General features: G+C 39.7%; 1 protein-coding gene and 1 long non-coding RNA gene across 16 annotated transcripts in view; one reads left to right on the top strand and one right to left on the bottom strand.

Moving 5' to 3' along the window:
• The window catches only part of MED12L (mediator complex subunit 12L), a 319,885-nt gene that overhangs the window by 9,697 nt on the left and 293,482 nt on the right, over positions 1-16,706 (bottom strand). For 14 of the 15 annotated variants that reach the window (XR_016019521.1, XM_074333588.2, XM_074333592.2 and 11 more), the window contains 4 exons: positions 15,763-15,852; positions 13,948-14,177; positions 11,921-12,077; positions 9,061-9,156 (listed from right to left, as the gene is read on the bottom strand). Coding sequence is in view for 14 of the 15 variants with exons in the window: in XM_074333588.2 (XP_074189689.1) it covers positions 9,061-9,156; positions 11,921-12,077; positions 13,948-14,177; positions 15,763-15,852 (573 nt within the window). In the remaining variant the exon portion in view is untranslated. The remainder of the gene's footprint in view (positions 1-9,060; positions 9,157-11,920; positions 12,078-13,947; positions 14,178-15,762; positions 15,853-16,706) is intronic. The other variant, XM_074333601.2, reaches the window with a different exon arrangement.
• On the top strand, positions 1,867-4,446 carry LOC141571719 (uncharacterized). The gene is made up of 3 exons (XR_012496789.2): positions 1,867-2,089; positions 3,759-3,846; positions 4,312-4,446. It is a non-coding gene; the product is annotated as an uncharacterized LOC141571719 (long non-coding RNA).

Here is a 16,706-nt window from a genome sequence, read left to right on the forward strand (position 1 = left end):
TTTTCAAACATGCAAAACAATGTCATTCTTCTCAGTAACTTTTTATTTTGAAATATATGCCTACTTTTCATTTAAAAAACTATTTCTGTTCAGATGTAATGAGTTGTTTAGAATTAACAAACAAATATTGTTAACATTTAATTTTTAATACAGTAAATACTGATAGACATGTAAAAGCTCATTGGGTCCACAAGTTTTGAATGTGAAGGGGTTCTGAGGCCAAGAAATTTGGGACCAGCTTCCTTAGGCTGACCGGAAGGAAGTGGTGGGAGGGATCTACGGCCCAGTCTTCTTAGTTGTCGTGTTTCACCATGTCTGTTTCCGTCAAGGCCACCTGATACTAATTTTAACTTGCTTTAATTGGTATATGGATATGAGCAGGCAAGAGACCACATGTGCGATTCCCAGGGCCCTGGAACCCTACAAGCCCCCCTGCCCCCCCCCCCCCCCCCCCCCAAATCTCACTGCTGAGCGTTTCAAATCAAGTCACTGAACTCCTCCCTCCAGCAAAAAAAAAAACCGGGACCCTGTATGGCTGAGGAAGCATAAAACCATCAGGAGAAATTTCAAGTCATCTTCCCATGCTCCTCCCCAAACTTACTGAATTAGAATTTCTGGGGCAAATACGCTGAAAATCTGTGCTTTTAAATGGTTGCCTCAGGTGGTCTGATGCTTGGCTAGATTTTGGAATCATCCCTGAAGTGAGCTGGAACTTTTCTTTTTCCAAAACAGGTCAATAAATAGGTCAATTGAGGTTTCCTAGAGGTCCTAAAAGTCACAATCTGGGTATGTTTAACTTTTCCTGCTTAAATGAAGAGGGAAAGATTTTTCTGGACTCTATCCATCCAAGAGACGATCATGGCTTCTCTCAGCTCTGTGCCTCTGCAGATGTTAATCCTTCTCCTGGAATACCCTTCCTCCTCTTCCATCCTGCTCTGCACCCTCCTGAAAACGAACCAGACTTCAAAAAATCAGCTCAAGCTGTCACCTACGCTGTCCGGTGAGTGAATCCACTGCTCTGGTAGCCTTATTACAAAACATGGTGTAACCTGCCAATTGCTTCTCTCTCAAGCATTCTGGATTTTGACCTCCTTGGAGCAGGAGCTGTGCCGGGCTCCTGCTGCAACCACAAGACAAAGCACAGAGTCTCCAGTGTCAGGTGTCATAGGCCAACAAGCCATGGCCACTCGCCAGTAAACACGTTCTCTGCTGAACTAAAAAACATACATTAAAATGTATCTTGATGTATTCTGACTGACCCCTAACTGTCTATTTTGACAACACACATTTCTTTAAGAACATTACAATATTCTGCTCAATCATTACTAAGGGAAAAATGCATTACTAACGAGTAATTTCTAGTTAAATACATGCCATGGACTCTTTCTTTGTCTCAGAAAAGCTGACTTCTTTGGGCTCGTCCTTTTGGAGCAGAAGCAGACACTGACTCGTCACGAGCATAAGCAGGGCTGATGGACCTAGCTCGTTCAGACGACTGGCCTTCTTTTTTTAAATTAAATTTAGTGGGGTGACAATGGTTAGGAAAATTATATAGGTTTCAAGTGTACATGTCTACAATACATCACCTACGTATCACATTGGGTGTTCACCACCCAGAGTCAGTTAATTCTCCTTTCTTCCCTGAACTATGCACTATGCCTTTCTTTATTTATGGATAATGTGTGGCGTTTTTCCTTTACTGCTATGACATTCAACAAATCATTCAACAACATGTATCCAGATCCAGGCACTTTCCTGGGTTCACAAACGGGAATAAAATACTGTTCTTGCCTTCTGACAGCTATGAGGTTCTCACGAGAGCAAAAGAACTATTGGTGAGCAAAGGGACAAAGCACCAAGGCAACATTTATTTCAAACCTGCACTGGCAATTGTCAGAGTCCACAGACAGTTTCAGGCTCTGATGAGCACGACATAGCCCTTCATGCAACCAGTTCAGCAGAGCAAACAGCAGCATTGCAGAGGCCCCTCCACTGAGTGTCTGGACAGAAACACACCGGCAGGCGGCAGCCTCAGAGAGGACCGGCAGCCAATGGATTTCACGGTATTCAGTGTGCGTTTACTTACAAGGTAACGAGCAACTTGCATGCGGTAATTTTCTTTCAATCTGCACACCAGCGGTTTTTTTATTGGGAAAAAAAAAAATCAAATGTATCTGTCCTGTTAACAGAAATCTCCCGAAAATATCTTCTCCAACATCCTTTTATAAATATTACATCTCCTTTCCCCTTGAAAAGAAAAAAAAATCCAAACTCATGCAAAGAAAGGAAACATGGCTCAATAAATTTCTCTGGACCTCATTTCTTTCCTTTGAAAAGGAGAATGATATCTCATCTGGCTACTTCTACATTCCAGAGGCATTCTGAAAAACTTCTCAGTTACTCTGAATGGAACATAAGAATGTTTTGAGGACGATTTTATGACAGTTTCACATATGATCTTTGACTAAAAGTTAATGCAGTTGTTTAAGTAACTATTTCTGCCACTATGCATATAAGGCATGTATTTATTCAATGTGATACTGACAGAAAGATGAGTCAATTTAAAAAGCCAACGTTATAAAGCTTTCTGTTACTGTGTTTTCCCGGTCACACAACTAGGACACCCAGAGTTTAAGATGAAAAGAAATGACACAGCAGGATGGGGTAAACATCATTTTCTAAAAAGCTTGAACCAGCTTTAAAGAAAAATCATGGCCCGTTTAACATATTTAGCTAAGAGTTAATTTAATCATCACAGCTCATAAGCTTTAAAAGTAGCTTTCAAGTCAAGAACTATATTTAGGCCAAAACTAGAGAGGCCAAATATAATTTTCCAGCGAGGGCACCTAGTCTTGCTTTCCAGATGCTCTTCTTTCACAGAAAAGAGACTTAAATAAGCAAATGACAAAACAGGCATTGATATTAAGCCAACACCAGATTTAACTGGTTAATTACACGAGCTTTTCTTACACTTTCTTGCTCTTTTCACAGAAAAGCTGTTTTCTGATGACACTTTTGGAAAACGCGCCCATTTCTGTCCTCAGTTAGTTTTAACTGCTAAGTAGACACTTTTGATGGCAGTGACCAACCGGCCTGCGTGGGCGCTGATGGTCACTGTGCCACACGTCTCAGCTGCTCTTGTCAACAAGGGAACAGACGGATTGACAAGGGAACAGTCACAAAGCAGTGCATCAAGCCCTAATACTGTCTTTAGGGGTCCCTGCATTCATCCTCCCCCATCAAGCCTTCCCAGACTTCTCATACTCTTCTTGACCTCTGTTACAGGTTGCATTATGTTCCCCACAAAAGATATGGTGGGGTCCTAACCCTCAGCACCTCAGAATGTGACCTTATTTGGAGATGGGGTCTTTACAGAGAAGATCAAGTTAAAATGGTCCTTAGGGCAGGATCTGAGGTCATTAGGTAGGACTCGTGTCCTCATGAAAAAGGGAAATTTGAACACAATTTCCGTGAGAAGACGAAGGCAGAGATCACAGTGATGTTTCTGTGGGCCCAGGAACGCCAAAGGTGGCCAGCGAATCACCAGAAGCTCGGGGAAAGCTGAACAGATTTCTCTCTCACAGCCCTCAGCACGAGTAACTCTGCTGACACCTTGATCTTGGAGCTCTACCCTCCAGAACAGTGAGGCAATAAATACATTTCCCCTGCATAAGCCACCCAGTGGGTGGTACTTTGTTACAGCAACCTTAGCAAACCAATACACCCTCTATAGCTCTTTTACTATTTCCCATTTCTAGGGCCCTTCTAAGCCACCTGGCAGCAGAGAGCACGCTTGGCACAGCAGCAGTGGGCGCCACAACCTCCAGCAGCGTGCGGGCCTCCACTGTATGTACTGAGTAAGCACTGGGTGAATGCAAGTGTGACTGTCACCAGATAGTGGGAGGGAAGGCCTGGGGGGAGGGGCGTGTCTGTGTTACCACTGCCACTTCTCCCGAGACTGCATGAATCAGCGCCCCGAATGAGTCAGAACCGGCTTCTCTGCAACAGCCGGCTTACTGCTCTGTCTCTAGCAAGGAAAGAAACAAAGAACGAAGAAGCACCCTGGCCAGGCACAAGAACTGGATCTGATGGAGATGTTTATAACAAAAGTGATAAATATATTTATAAGGCATATAATAAATCTTAGTGGAACTAATAAGAAAAGGAACAGTACCAAAAGATAAAAAGAAATATAAATGCTTTCTTAATATTGCTGAGGCTTTGTGCTTTTGCTGTTCTAACGATACACAATTAGAGATAACTTTTTTCTTATACTTCTGTTTTCTTTTATTGTGAAACGACCAAAAACAGAAGAATAGGGGCGGCCAGATGGCTCACTTGGTTAGAGCGCAAGCTCTGAGCAATAGAGTTGCCGGTTCGATTCCCACATGGACCAGTGAGCTGCGCCCTCCACAACTAGATTGAAGACTATGAACAGCTGCTGAGCTGCCAGAGAGGCGGCTGGATGTCTCAGTTGGTTAGAGCGGGAGCTCTCAACCACAAGGTTGCTGATTCAATTCCTGCATGGGATGGTGGGCTGTGCCCCCTGCAACTAAGATTGAAAAACGGCGACGGGACTTGGAGCTGAGCTGTGCCCTCCACAACTAGACTGAAGGACCATGACTTGACTTGGAGCTGATGGGCCCTGGAGAAACACACTATTCCCCAACATTCCCCAATAAAAATTAAAAAACAAACAAACAGAAGACTAGAACATATATCAAAATATCCCTATAAGTATTATTTTTGAAATTGGAAACAATCTAAATGTACAACAGTAGGTGGAATGACTAAGCAAACAGCAGAACAATATAATGGACTGATTTCACAGTTACTGAAAATTATAAACGTGGACTATGTTAACTATATTAAAGCTAAAAGCATATGTAAACAAATATGCTAAATAAAAGTATGCTTAGAAAAAACTAATCACAATCATGAACAATCATGTAAAAACCAAGATCACTGACCATCCCTGTAACTTCTAATTCTAAAATTATCGGACATCTACCACTCTAAGTGACACTTTAAATTTCCTAGCCCATCCTAAGGTTTAGGACAGGTATAACATTTCTGTGTTGGTAAAAATCATTGCTGCCTAGATTACAATGTAGTGCTCTAAGTATCAAAATAGGACATTGTGCTTCTCAAGAGAGCTTTTAAAGAGACTTCAGCTTAAAAAAAAAAAAAAAGCCATAAAAAGCCTAGTGTAGATTTTACTATCCATTAAGATTGCTGCAATGGAATTTTTTTTATTTCTCTGGAACTACTTTCCTTAAACACAACAGGGAAAAATCATGTGCTATGTTCTGACAAATCCACTCAATCCCTGAGATGGAAATATTTTAAGCTAATGAGTTGAAATACAACCTAGTACATTAAAAAGCTTCAATATTGCCTTAGAAGTTAAAACTGTATAAATTTGACATATATTCTTCACACATAATAAATTTATTAAATATTTATGGAACTGCTAGATAAGTAGAAAGATATTAAATTCCCTTATATTAGAAATATTTTAATTTTGGTGGAACATGGGGACAGAGTCTCCTCTCAATTCTGCATAAACTGATCCTCGGCTTCAAATTACAGTTAAGAAATTTAAAGACAAATCCTGTCCCAGCCCTATAGATTTAACTCTGTGATAGATTCAAATGTTGTTTTTTTCAATGCTACCCAAAATAACGATTCCATTTCAGGCACTTGATATTAATATTGATCTGTGTTTATTTGGCATGATTCTTTAAAACAACTGATTTTATACCCTTAATATTTTATATATCTCCCACATATTACATTATAAACCAACTAATGTTTAACAATAGGTGGATGAAAGGCCAAAGAGAAAGACTAAAGAAGACACTGTTAATGTCTGCTTAATTATAGATGTCAATCCAATTCAAGTTCTTGGTTAAATGATTAACTATTTTATAAGGATGTGTGCCTACGAATTAAAGTCAACATTTTTTAAAAAGTAGAACTCACACAGTCTTAGGATGGTAGTTATACACCTGTGTGATTAAATAGATTTTAAGTACATAAAAAATACATAGCTGAAATATAAATAAACTTAAATATATAGGTTAAATGAATAACAGATTTTATTTGTAAGCCACATATATGTGCATATTTCACATGTAAAATATATATTTACACAATGACTTAAATGTTAAAAAAACAGCTAAAAATGTACAATACCATACTGTTACATACTCAAAAATAATAAAGGAGTCCTACATTTAATTTTTTTTTTTTTTTGTTAAAGTAGGTATTGTGTAACTATTTCCTTATTAGCAATGGCTAGCCAAAGAAATTATATTTCTGAAATTAATGGACTCCTTAGTTGAGTGCTCATTTATGAATTTGCATTAAATCTCTGAAAAGGTGTAATTGTAGGTATAATATAAAAGGTATAATTATATTACGGTTATTTCCCCCAGTTTCTGAAATAACCTGTGTTGCTAACATGAGCATTACAGCATAAGAAGTCTTTGTTTTAAATTAGAAAGAAAAAAAGGTTAAGGATTTGCCAGGTCACCATCAAATATTCCAAACAGTCAACATGACATCATTTCTATTTCATGGCTTTCTGTCAAAATACCACCAGAATGTTTTGTTGTATACAGACACAAAAGAGTAGGGCTACTTTAAGCTTTTTTAGTGCCTCATATACTACTATTCCTAGGGAAAGTGAATTATTACACTGCCAAATTTCATCTCATTGAGGTCAGACACAACTTCAGAACACTGGGGAAAGCTGGAGGAAGAAGCTGAAGGCTTCTCCATAGCTGTACATTTTAAAATCAATTGTCAAATGTTAGGCTTCATATTTAAAACACAGTTTAGGGAGATACACATAGATAAAGAAAGGAAAAGGGAAAGCTATTCCGTAAAAAAGAATACCAACTGCTAAATGCGGAGAAAGTAACAGCATATCATCACTTTTCCCCTATCATATTAAAAATGGATTTAGGCAAGAATAATTTAATATTTGCTAACACTAGTGGGTGAAATCTGATGAGTACAATTACATTATATCAAACAGCCCCATGAATTATTAATTACAAAAGGAAAGTCAGGAACTTTACAGTTACAAAATCTATCAGATCACCCAAACAAAGAGATTAAAGTAATATCACCAATAATATATATCCTAATGTAATACACTGAAAAAGACGTCACCTCTGCAATATTCCTGCCAAAAAATGTATAATCTGAATCTAATCATGAGGAAACATCAGACAAATCAAACTGAGTAATATTTTACAAAATTCTACTCCCTCAAAAAATGTCAATGTCATGAAGACCAAAGGAAAAAAAAAGGCTGCAGAATTTTTCAAGATTAACGGTGAGTAACATACGTGAAAGCTCAATGCAAAGTGTGATGCTAGACCAGAAAAAAACCTGCAATAAAGGACATTATCGATGCAATTGGTGCAATTTGCAAAAGATGTATATAGATTGTCGTATTCCATTAATGTTACCAATTTCCCGACTTTAATAATTGTACCAAGTTTCTGTAAGTAAATATCCTGTTCTCGAAAAAACATACTGAAGTATTTGGAGTGAAGGGGCATGAGTCTGCAACTTACTCAAGTGTACAGATCAGGAAAGAAAAGGTGTGTATGTGTGTGTGTGTAGAATAATAAAGTAAATGTGACAAATGTTAATAATTAGTGAATCTAGGTGAAGCATTTATGGCAATTCTTTGTATTATTCTTGCAACTCTTCTGTTAGTTTGAAATTATATCAAAATAAAAAGTTATATCCTGTTCTTAGGAGAGACGTTAGTCAGCCAGCAGTATCCCATCCAAAGGATTCCCTTCTACATTTGTAAGGAAGTCAGCCAATTCCTGCTAATACACCACTGATGATAAAGTAGGCAGTCTGTGAATGTTTATATACTGCCTCTACTTGAAAAGAATTCTGAAGGTGGCTTGCGATAAATGTCAGAGACACATTAAAAAACATATATATCAAAGCTAAAAAAACCTAGATCCATGATACAGAAGAATTTCCTTAAAAATGGAGAACAGGCCAAGGAGGACACCTGTCAAATGTACTTGGGATGTCTTACCCCGGTTGACCATGGTCCCGTGCAGTCCTATTTGGGCATTATCAGTCCTTACCACGGACCGCTACTCTGATTCCTAAGGTCCTACAGCCCTGACCATGTTGTTCTGCCTCTACAACCAGTTGTGAAACCCTGTCCTGAAAAAGAGACTAAACGCGGGGTTCCCCAAAGTGGAAGACACGTGCAGCAGTCAGCTCATCTCGGGTTGTACTCACGCACACAACTCATGTTGCAGAGTTACCTTCAGAGTAAGTATTTATTTTTATAGATATTTCCAACAGGTAGCAAATGATGTGACCATGGATGGTAGGGATATGTTCCTTTCTCGGATGCATTTATTTAAGTAAATAGAAAAAAGAGGCAATCAGAAAAAAAATAGTAAGTAAATAAAAAAGCAGGGATATGGCACCTGTGGAAGTAAAGGCTGTTGTAAAGTACTGAGGCTTGCAAAATGTTGACTGACGCTATACACTTACCATTTCAAAATCTGATTTACAAAGTTAGAGAAGTAACCTCTACAATTAGGAGTTACATGAAGATTCTGGCAGCAAATGCTAACTGGCTGGAATTGGTGTTTCTTTTACATCAGTAAAGATAATATTTTAGAAAGCACTCTTATGCTTTATTTAGATTATAGTAAAAATTCAAAATCAATAATCTTCTAAAGATAGGTATATAGTAAATTACCACTTTAACATTGTTTAGAAAAAAGTCTTAGAGTCCACATAGAAATATTTCAGTCCATAGAGATGTCTGAAAAAATCTGAAGAGGAAAAATGGTAACACCTACTGAACTCCAAATATTTATTTATATGTTTCTATGAAAACAAATATACCGATACAGTCCTACTCTGATAAAGTTCTAGGGAAAACTGCTAGAGTATATTTAGGCTGTTTTAATTTTTAACAATCTGTGTGACATGAAAAATGCAACCAGACGTTAAAGAAAATGCCCACTTCTTTGATTCCAGAGCACCAGGGCTTACCAAAGGCTGCTGGGGCTGCATCGCTTGGAGGCTAAGGGTCTGACCCTGGGGCTGCGAGGGCGGCTGGGGCTGTGGGGGCTGTGAGGGCTGCTGCATCTAGAAAGAAAGAAAAAGGATTAGATCTTAAACACAAGGGGTTAATATCATTCCGATCATCTCTCCCCATACACCTTTTATTTAATTATTTTGTGGCAACAAAAATAACATACACCTGCCGCCTCCGTCTTTGCCTTGTCAAACTGTTCATCTTTCAAGGGCAGGAACTAACTGTGCTCCTCCATGAAGCCTTCTGGGACCACTCCAGCCCTAAGGATCACTTCCGTCAGTAGTCGGGGCCTTCACCATCTGTGCCGTCCTGTACTGTCCAGGGACATCGCCTGTACTTACTGCTTTAACTCCTTTCATGTCATTTGTCCTTCCACGTATTTTATCCTGCCTTCTACTACCAGGTCAGACAAAGACTGCTCCATAGTTATCTTTTCATTCCTATGACACATGGAGGACTCTGAGAGATTGGTTTTATTTTCTTTTAAGGAAGATGAACATGAAAATGAAGATGGAGGAGGAGGAGAAGTAGGTAGGAAGAGTTGTTTTTGAAGAACTCTTAAAGATTAAATATTTTTTAAAGGAAATTGTAGATGTGCGAAATTATGACATAACTGACCAGCATAAAATCAAACATCCTGTCTGTGACAAAGTTGTCTCAAATACACAACTCTTGGAAAACACTTCCAAGTCACAGAAGGAACAGAGAGCACAGGGGAAAATATTAATAGGTGGTTGGTCTCAATGACCTTTACAGCTTCCTCTATCCACCAAACACTTCATCTTGGTGATGACAGCATCCGACTTTTTTTTCATCTTTTGCTTTTTCCAACTTGGTTTGTATACTATCCCCCAATGTTTGTCTCGTTGGGGCAAGATAATAGCTATTGACACACGGCATTTCTCAGTAAGTGACGACGCTCATTCAAGAACTGGAATCCAAGCAGAGCTCCTGGCAGGGTCACTTCCAACGTGAATAACGTAAGTTCGTCTAGAAACCCGGTGATTACAATATGGAGCCAATTCTCCATCTGGCGTTCTGAGAGCTCTGCCAAGAAAGATGAACCCAACTTCATAAATATTAATTTGTTCCTCTATGGAACAAAAAAAGGAGTAAGTATAATCCTGCTGCAAAGACAAACCACTTTTCTTTATCTACAGGGAATGTGTTGGTAACGAAAAAATTGCCAGAAGGACATATTATGTTAATTGGTGTTAAAAAGTACATATTAACCAATAAAAAAGATTTAAAAAATTTGCAGCCCTAAAGAACACCAATGTAAGACAGAAAGTAGTAAATAAACAAAGAATGTAATAACTTTCCACAGTGATTTGAAAATGTGAAGTTTTAAAACAGAGGGAAATGTAAATATCAGTCCAAAAAGTTCTGAAACATATCCTTAGAACTTGGGAAAAAAATATTTTAAGAAAATATCACTATGAGTATTAATAGTCATATTTATGGTTATCTTAATAGTAATATTAACAAATGAGTACTTTACTTGCACATTCTTATTTAATTCTCACTATACCCTTCGGGGGTAGGTACTATAATTATTTCCATTTTACTTAGGAGAATTAGAGTTTTTACCATGTTGGAGATAAATAACATCTATACAATGAGTGGGACTGGACATTGAATAGGCCATACTCCCTCCAAACCAATTACCTGTGTTATTAATTTTGTGATACAACTTCTTTCACATTTTAATAGGTAAAAATTGGGATGCAACTAATGGCATCTCACAACTAATGGCATCTTCTAATTAGGAAGCCTAGTTCTAGAGTATTCGTGTTGGCTTCTGTCTGTCCCCTGGCTGCCAACCAGAATTTTTTGGATCACACTAAATTCAGACCTGAAACCCACTTGAGCTTGTGGTTTATATTCTCAGCGGAGATATTTTTGCTTCCCTCCACCCAGTGTCATGGTGGAGACATGCAAGTTCCTTTGCTGTCCCTTTCTACATGGCAGGTTTATTTCTCATTGACCTCACACCAACAGAATAGCCGTTGGGTACCCCTGCTCTACTAGACTCCCCCTTTTGGTGTTTTTTTCTTTCTTAGCAATACATAAAGTGACAGGACATCTCAAGTTGGATCGCTGAGCCCACTGTACAGACTCCTCCAGCCATCTCCAATCCAATAACACAGAACAAGCTTGCGAATAACGAAGACACATGGAATAGGTCAATATAATAGCCTATATTTCTTAGACAAAGAAGGTAGAAGCAAGAATGTGTCAAGGGAAGGAAGAACCCTTTATCTAGGTGACTCAAATATTTCTATCACATAATTGAAAGATAGCTCTCTGGATTCTAACAGAGTCAAGACTAAATATCCCTTTCAAATATCCTACCTGTGTAACGCCAGGTTCACAGCCTAATCAGACCAGAGGTATTACAGAAACATTTTTGGATTCAGTATCCATTTAGGAACCTGATAAAAGCTCCAGACAGCTTTTTTTTTTTTTTTTTAACACATATAAGAAATTTTGCAGTCAAATTGCATGGCCTCTAGTTAAATAATGAGTGGGTAAGCTGAGGCTTATAATGTTAAAATAAATGCATCCAGAGACCCTCTTGAACCTTGGTGAAAGGGGAAGGATGCCTGGAAAATGCACTCTCCTGCCTGTGACCTAGTAGAACCCAGAGAAAGGAAGACCCTTGCCAAGTTGGAGCTGAATTACATCAATTGAGCTTCTAGTGTCAAATACACAGGATTCCTTGGAACTTGGCAATTAAAGTCTAAAATGCCTGTCATTTCTCAGGACTGCCAAGTACCCACCATGCACTGCCCTCGCCTCCCAGCCCCGTACCTGGAGGAGCCTCTGCTGCTGTCGCACCTGTGGCTGTCGCGGTCTCATTGGGTCCTGTGGCAGGGGCCCCGAGGGAAGGTTTGGGTGTGCCGAGGTGAGCACAGCATCCATTCCTGCGCCCATCAGCGGGCTCTGCTGGAGGGATTGATGGTTCAGTCTGGGGAAGAATCACACAGCTTGTTTCAGGCCAGGGAGACCGTCACACTTTTAATCAGTGCCACTGTAACATCACACACATTCAGAGAAATGACAGTGTTCAGTAATTTCTTGTACAATGCGAATGCAATAAAGGCCGGTGGTTAAGATCATCTCTATTCCCAGGGATGGACAAGCTCACTTGAAAAAGGACAACAAGCATGCTTACTACTTAAAGTAAAACGGCAATCACGTATAAATTACTTCCTAAAAAATGTATCAACAAGCGACATTAATGGAGCGTTTACTCGCGTAGGCAAGGTCTGAATGTCTGAAGTGTGTTATTTCATTAACTCTCCACAGTAGCCCTTACGGGTCAGCAGCTCTGCTATCCTCACTTTAAAAATGAGAAAAGACAGCTAGAGAAATAACTTCCCAAAGTTATTGAGACAGCAAATGGCACGGGAGGAGGGGGGCATTTCAATCCAGAACTTTGGGGCTCTACAGTTCAAGTGTTTAGGTAATATGCTATGCTGCCATTTATTAGAAAAATAATAAATACAGAAAGTGCCAAAAAAAAGTATACACATTTTTAAGAAAGGAAAAAAGACTATTAAGATTGTAATACTCAATATATACCGATAACAAAAGATGAATACAAGTCACGTTTGACGTCTGCAATTACAAGAGGTGCTCAAAGTGGTTACCATCAGCGTCCAGACACTTCTGATTACGGCAAACTACTGCTTGAGCAGCGTTGACCAAAGAGTCCAGTTGTATACAATTTTTTGGCACCCCAAGCATAACACACATTTTCCTAATTTACTTTCCCAAACGTGCTGCCATCAAGCCTGCCCACTTTCCCAACAGTGATTCGGTGGCGCTGACGGGCAGCCATCGCTAACACCCGAAGCCAAGCTTCTCTGCTATCCACTGTAGTACAAAATTTTGCAGGAAACTTAATTCTCCTAAATCGATGCCATCCAACAGAACTTTCTAGGATGACTGAAATGTTCCCAATCTGTGCTATCCAGTAAGACAGCCACTGGCCACCAGGACCAGCTACCTAATTTGTGGGTCTCAGACAAAACAAACTGCAGGGCTTCCTAACCAAAAGTTAGCAAGAGGGTGACAGAAGAGCATTAAATCAAGCATGGGGCCCTTCCAAACACAGCGACGTGTGACTGCCCTAATCACAAACCTTCGAAGCTGGCCCCTCGGGCTCCATGTGGCTCCTGCACATTTGAAACGTGACTAGCGTAACTGAGGAGCTACATTTTTAATACAATTTGAATTAGTCTAAATTTAAATAGCCACACGTGGACGGCAGCTACTGTAATGGACAGTGCAGTTAGCCACCCAGAGATCTGATTAAACAAGAACTGGAAAAAAAGCTTTTCTGATCCTGCTTTGCGAATCATGTCTGAAGTGGAAAAGGTAGAAACTAAAATTGAATACAACTCTTTTGGGCACCATGCACGATTGCTGCAGTCATAGACTTTAGAGTTCTGATCAATGCATTCTAGTAAGGCATTGCTAACCATATTTGACATTTTTTAAATCTTAGATACTTTTAGCCAAAAAAACCTTTTTTAAAAGGGGAAACGATAGAACACTGGAGGGAATATAACAGTATCATCTAAAACTACTACACCCATGCTACGGAAGATGCAAATCAAACTGCAGGGGCCTGGAATGAAATAGACAAGACGGGCCACTGCTTATTTTGAATCTCTGTCTGGGTGTTCCTAAAAATGAGGTGACAGAATGCAAATTACATGCAAATATAAAAGTTGATAAAAACAATATGAAGCGTCATGCCCTAGAAGAAACCTAGTAAGTAAAAGAATATGAGTGTCTACTATTGCGATCATCATTTCTAGATGGGTCACCTCTGAGAACCAGTCAAAGGCTGCAGGTATGGCGACGCCTGCTGCTGCACGTAGCCACTCGGCGGCTGCTGCATCTGTCTGAGTCTTTCCAGTAGTGCTGGGTTGGAATGTGCAGCTGGATAGGTTCTGGAGTTATAGCTGGGCGACAGGACCACACCGCCAGCCTGCTGCTGTGGGGTCTGCTGCAGAGGCATCTGTGTTCCGTACATCGTATAGCCCTGGGGCATGGTCTGCAGGCAGGCAGAAGGCACCAAGTCAGTGTTGCAATTTATCACCAGCTTTCCTGTTGCTAAGATACACGGAGTGAAAAGTACCCAGGAGGAGCCCTCTGAAATCCACTCTTCTCTAATGCTCTGACGACTCAAAATCTGAAGAGGACAATAACCATGGAGGCAGAAAGACTAGCCATAAAGCTAGACAATGAACTGGTTACATAATAACTTACCAGAAAATACAATTAAAAAACAAAAAGAATCTTTATTTGGTTAAGAGATTAGTTTTGAGATCAGTTGCTTCTTCTGAGGGAAGGAAGGGCATTTTTCTTCATAGACAAGCAGCCACACTTTTCAAGCACAGATGACGTCACTGTGCAGCAGATGCCAAGCATCATTAATGTCATTTGCAAAATTAGTCCAAAAAGCTACCCCCATGCTCACTGTAAATTAAAATAATGGCATACGCTCTCCTGATATGTGACTCCTCCTCCTCGGATCTGATGAATGTGCCTACGGTAACTAACCAGTTACAAAAAGGAAAACCCAAATACTACCTTAACCAGGGGGTAAGGGTGTAATTGGCGACTATTCCATACCCTCTAGCCCAGCACTGTACCCACCATGTGAACACTTCATTGTTCTATGCAACATGAATATATGAGAACCTGTTCCTCTAAATCTTGACATCTAAGGTAAATGAAAGACCGGACGTTCCACTGGATCACTACCTACAATTTATAGAACAGAATGCCAATTAAAGTAGAAGAGGACTGCCCTTCAGCCCCTCAAAGCACCACATTATAATGCAGTCCAATGGCTCTGACTGGGAGAGAGAGTAATGTAGGATGCACGTGCAGCAGGCGTTGTGGATGGATCCAGGTTGTAGGGCTCGGGAGGCCGATCCCGGCTTTCCTTTCAGCTGTGAACACAATATGAATTGCCAGCCCCATCTAGAAATCTCACCCACACCCCTGGCTCTTGATGAGGGGAGGCATAGGGTCAAAGTATATGGAAATAACAAGATTCTTAGAAAAAAATTGCTCCTCACATTTATATTACATTACGGCAAGTTCACCATTGGCTGAGCAGCGCTGTGCAGCTGGTGTAGCATTTAGTTTCATAGGTTGTCTTAAATCCTGACACACTTACTTCTACTTTACAGAGAAGGAAACCAAGACTCAGAGTAACACGCGCAATGTTACACGGCTAGTAAGTTGCCAGGGATTTTGCCAAGGTCTGATTCCAAGGTCAATTATCTTCTTATTCTACCATGATTCCTCTTTGAGGCTATCTTTGAATATGATAACCTATATATTACATACAAGTACTCTGGGACTCTTAAGCATCATTAATAGAGAAGTTTGAATTTAGTTTAGTTTTCAAGAATTTCTTAAAATGCTGTTTTTTTCTTTAATTTAATCAATCCTGAGACTGGTTCAACAATCAGTGGTAATGCTTTTTTGGAAATGTCAATTATAATCTGAAAGCAGAACTAAGTTCTAGATCCCATAAGGGAGTTGATACCTTATTTACTTGGTTTCCCACTTCAAATAAAGAGCATTACAAATCCGGGTAGCATTTATGAAGCAAACGTGGGTACCTGTGCTTGCTGCAGCCCTGGATACTGGGGGAACTGAGGGGAGGGCCGTGCTTGTGCAGCAAAGAGAGCAGCCTGGTCCCCCGGCTGACCCTGGAAAACAAAGTCGAGGAGAATGCTCCATCATAACAGCAAGGGCTTGATTTGAGCTCCTGGCTAATAACCCCAATAACCCACGACACCAAATCTCATTATGCGAATACAGAACTTGCAGATTTCCAAACTGCATTAATTCGATTTCTCATCAATTTCTTATGTGTGCAGAACTGTTGAACTTATCATGTCTTCCAAAGACTGCAGATGTCCCCAACGATAACACAGATATAAGTACAAGCCATAATACGCAATAAGCGGCTCTGAGACGGCGTTTCTGTGCACTCCCGGGTACAAATGCCCCTCCAGAGTAAAGACGTGGGTCCCTCATTGTGAAATCCAAAACCACAGAGACACACCATCCTGTGCCCGTAAGGGAAAGGCGTTGTACATACATATGCCATATACGAATTCCATGATTTTTTAATAAAGTTTCTTCATAGTGACCTGAAAATTGCCTATTTAGCTATCTAGCCAATGGATGAATTTGGTACCTCCTATGACTCTAAGAATCAATTAAAATATAATCAATAAAAATTTATAAAGTAATAGCAAATACAATTCTAACCAAGTACAGTATAAAATAAAACCAACGAACATCTGTTCACTGATCTTAATACATATTTTGGCCTTAGGAAAATGAATGTATCCATGAGAGCAGTACGCATTTTACGTTTGGTGGTAGAAAGTCCTTCATGGAAGCTTGCAGTAAGAATCACAAAGAAGCCTAGCGTCCGACCGTCCCTACGTTTCTTCAGGACTTACTAATTATAAAGAATGGGGTTTATCCTAAGATAGTTTACTATTGTTTTATATCAGATGTCCACGTTTTTAAAAAGTGCTAAATTACAGTT

Source organism: Rhinolophus sinicus, chromosome 17 (genome assembly GCF_057876585.1).
Source record: "Rhinolophus sinicus isolate RSI-liver-muscle chromosome 17, RSI-T2T, whole genome shotgun sequence".
NCBI classification, from domain to species: domain Eukaryota; kingdom Metazoa; phylum Chordata; class Mammalia; order Chiroptera; family Rhinolophidae; genus Rhinolophus; species Rhinolophus sinicus.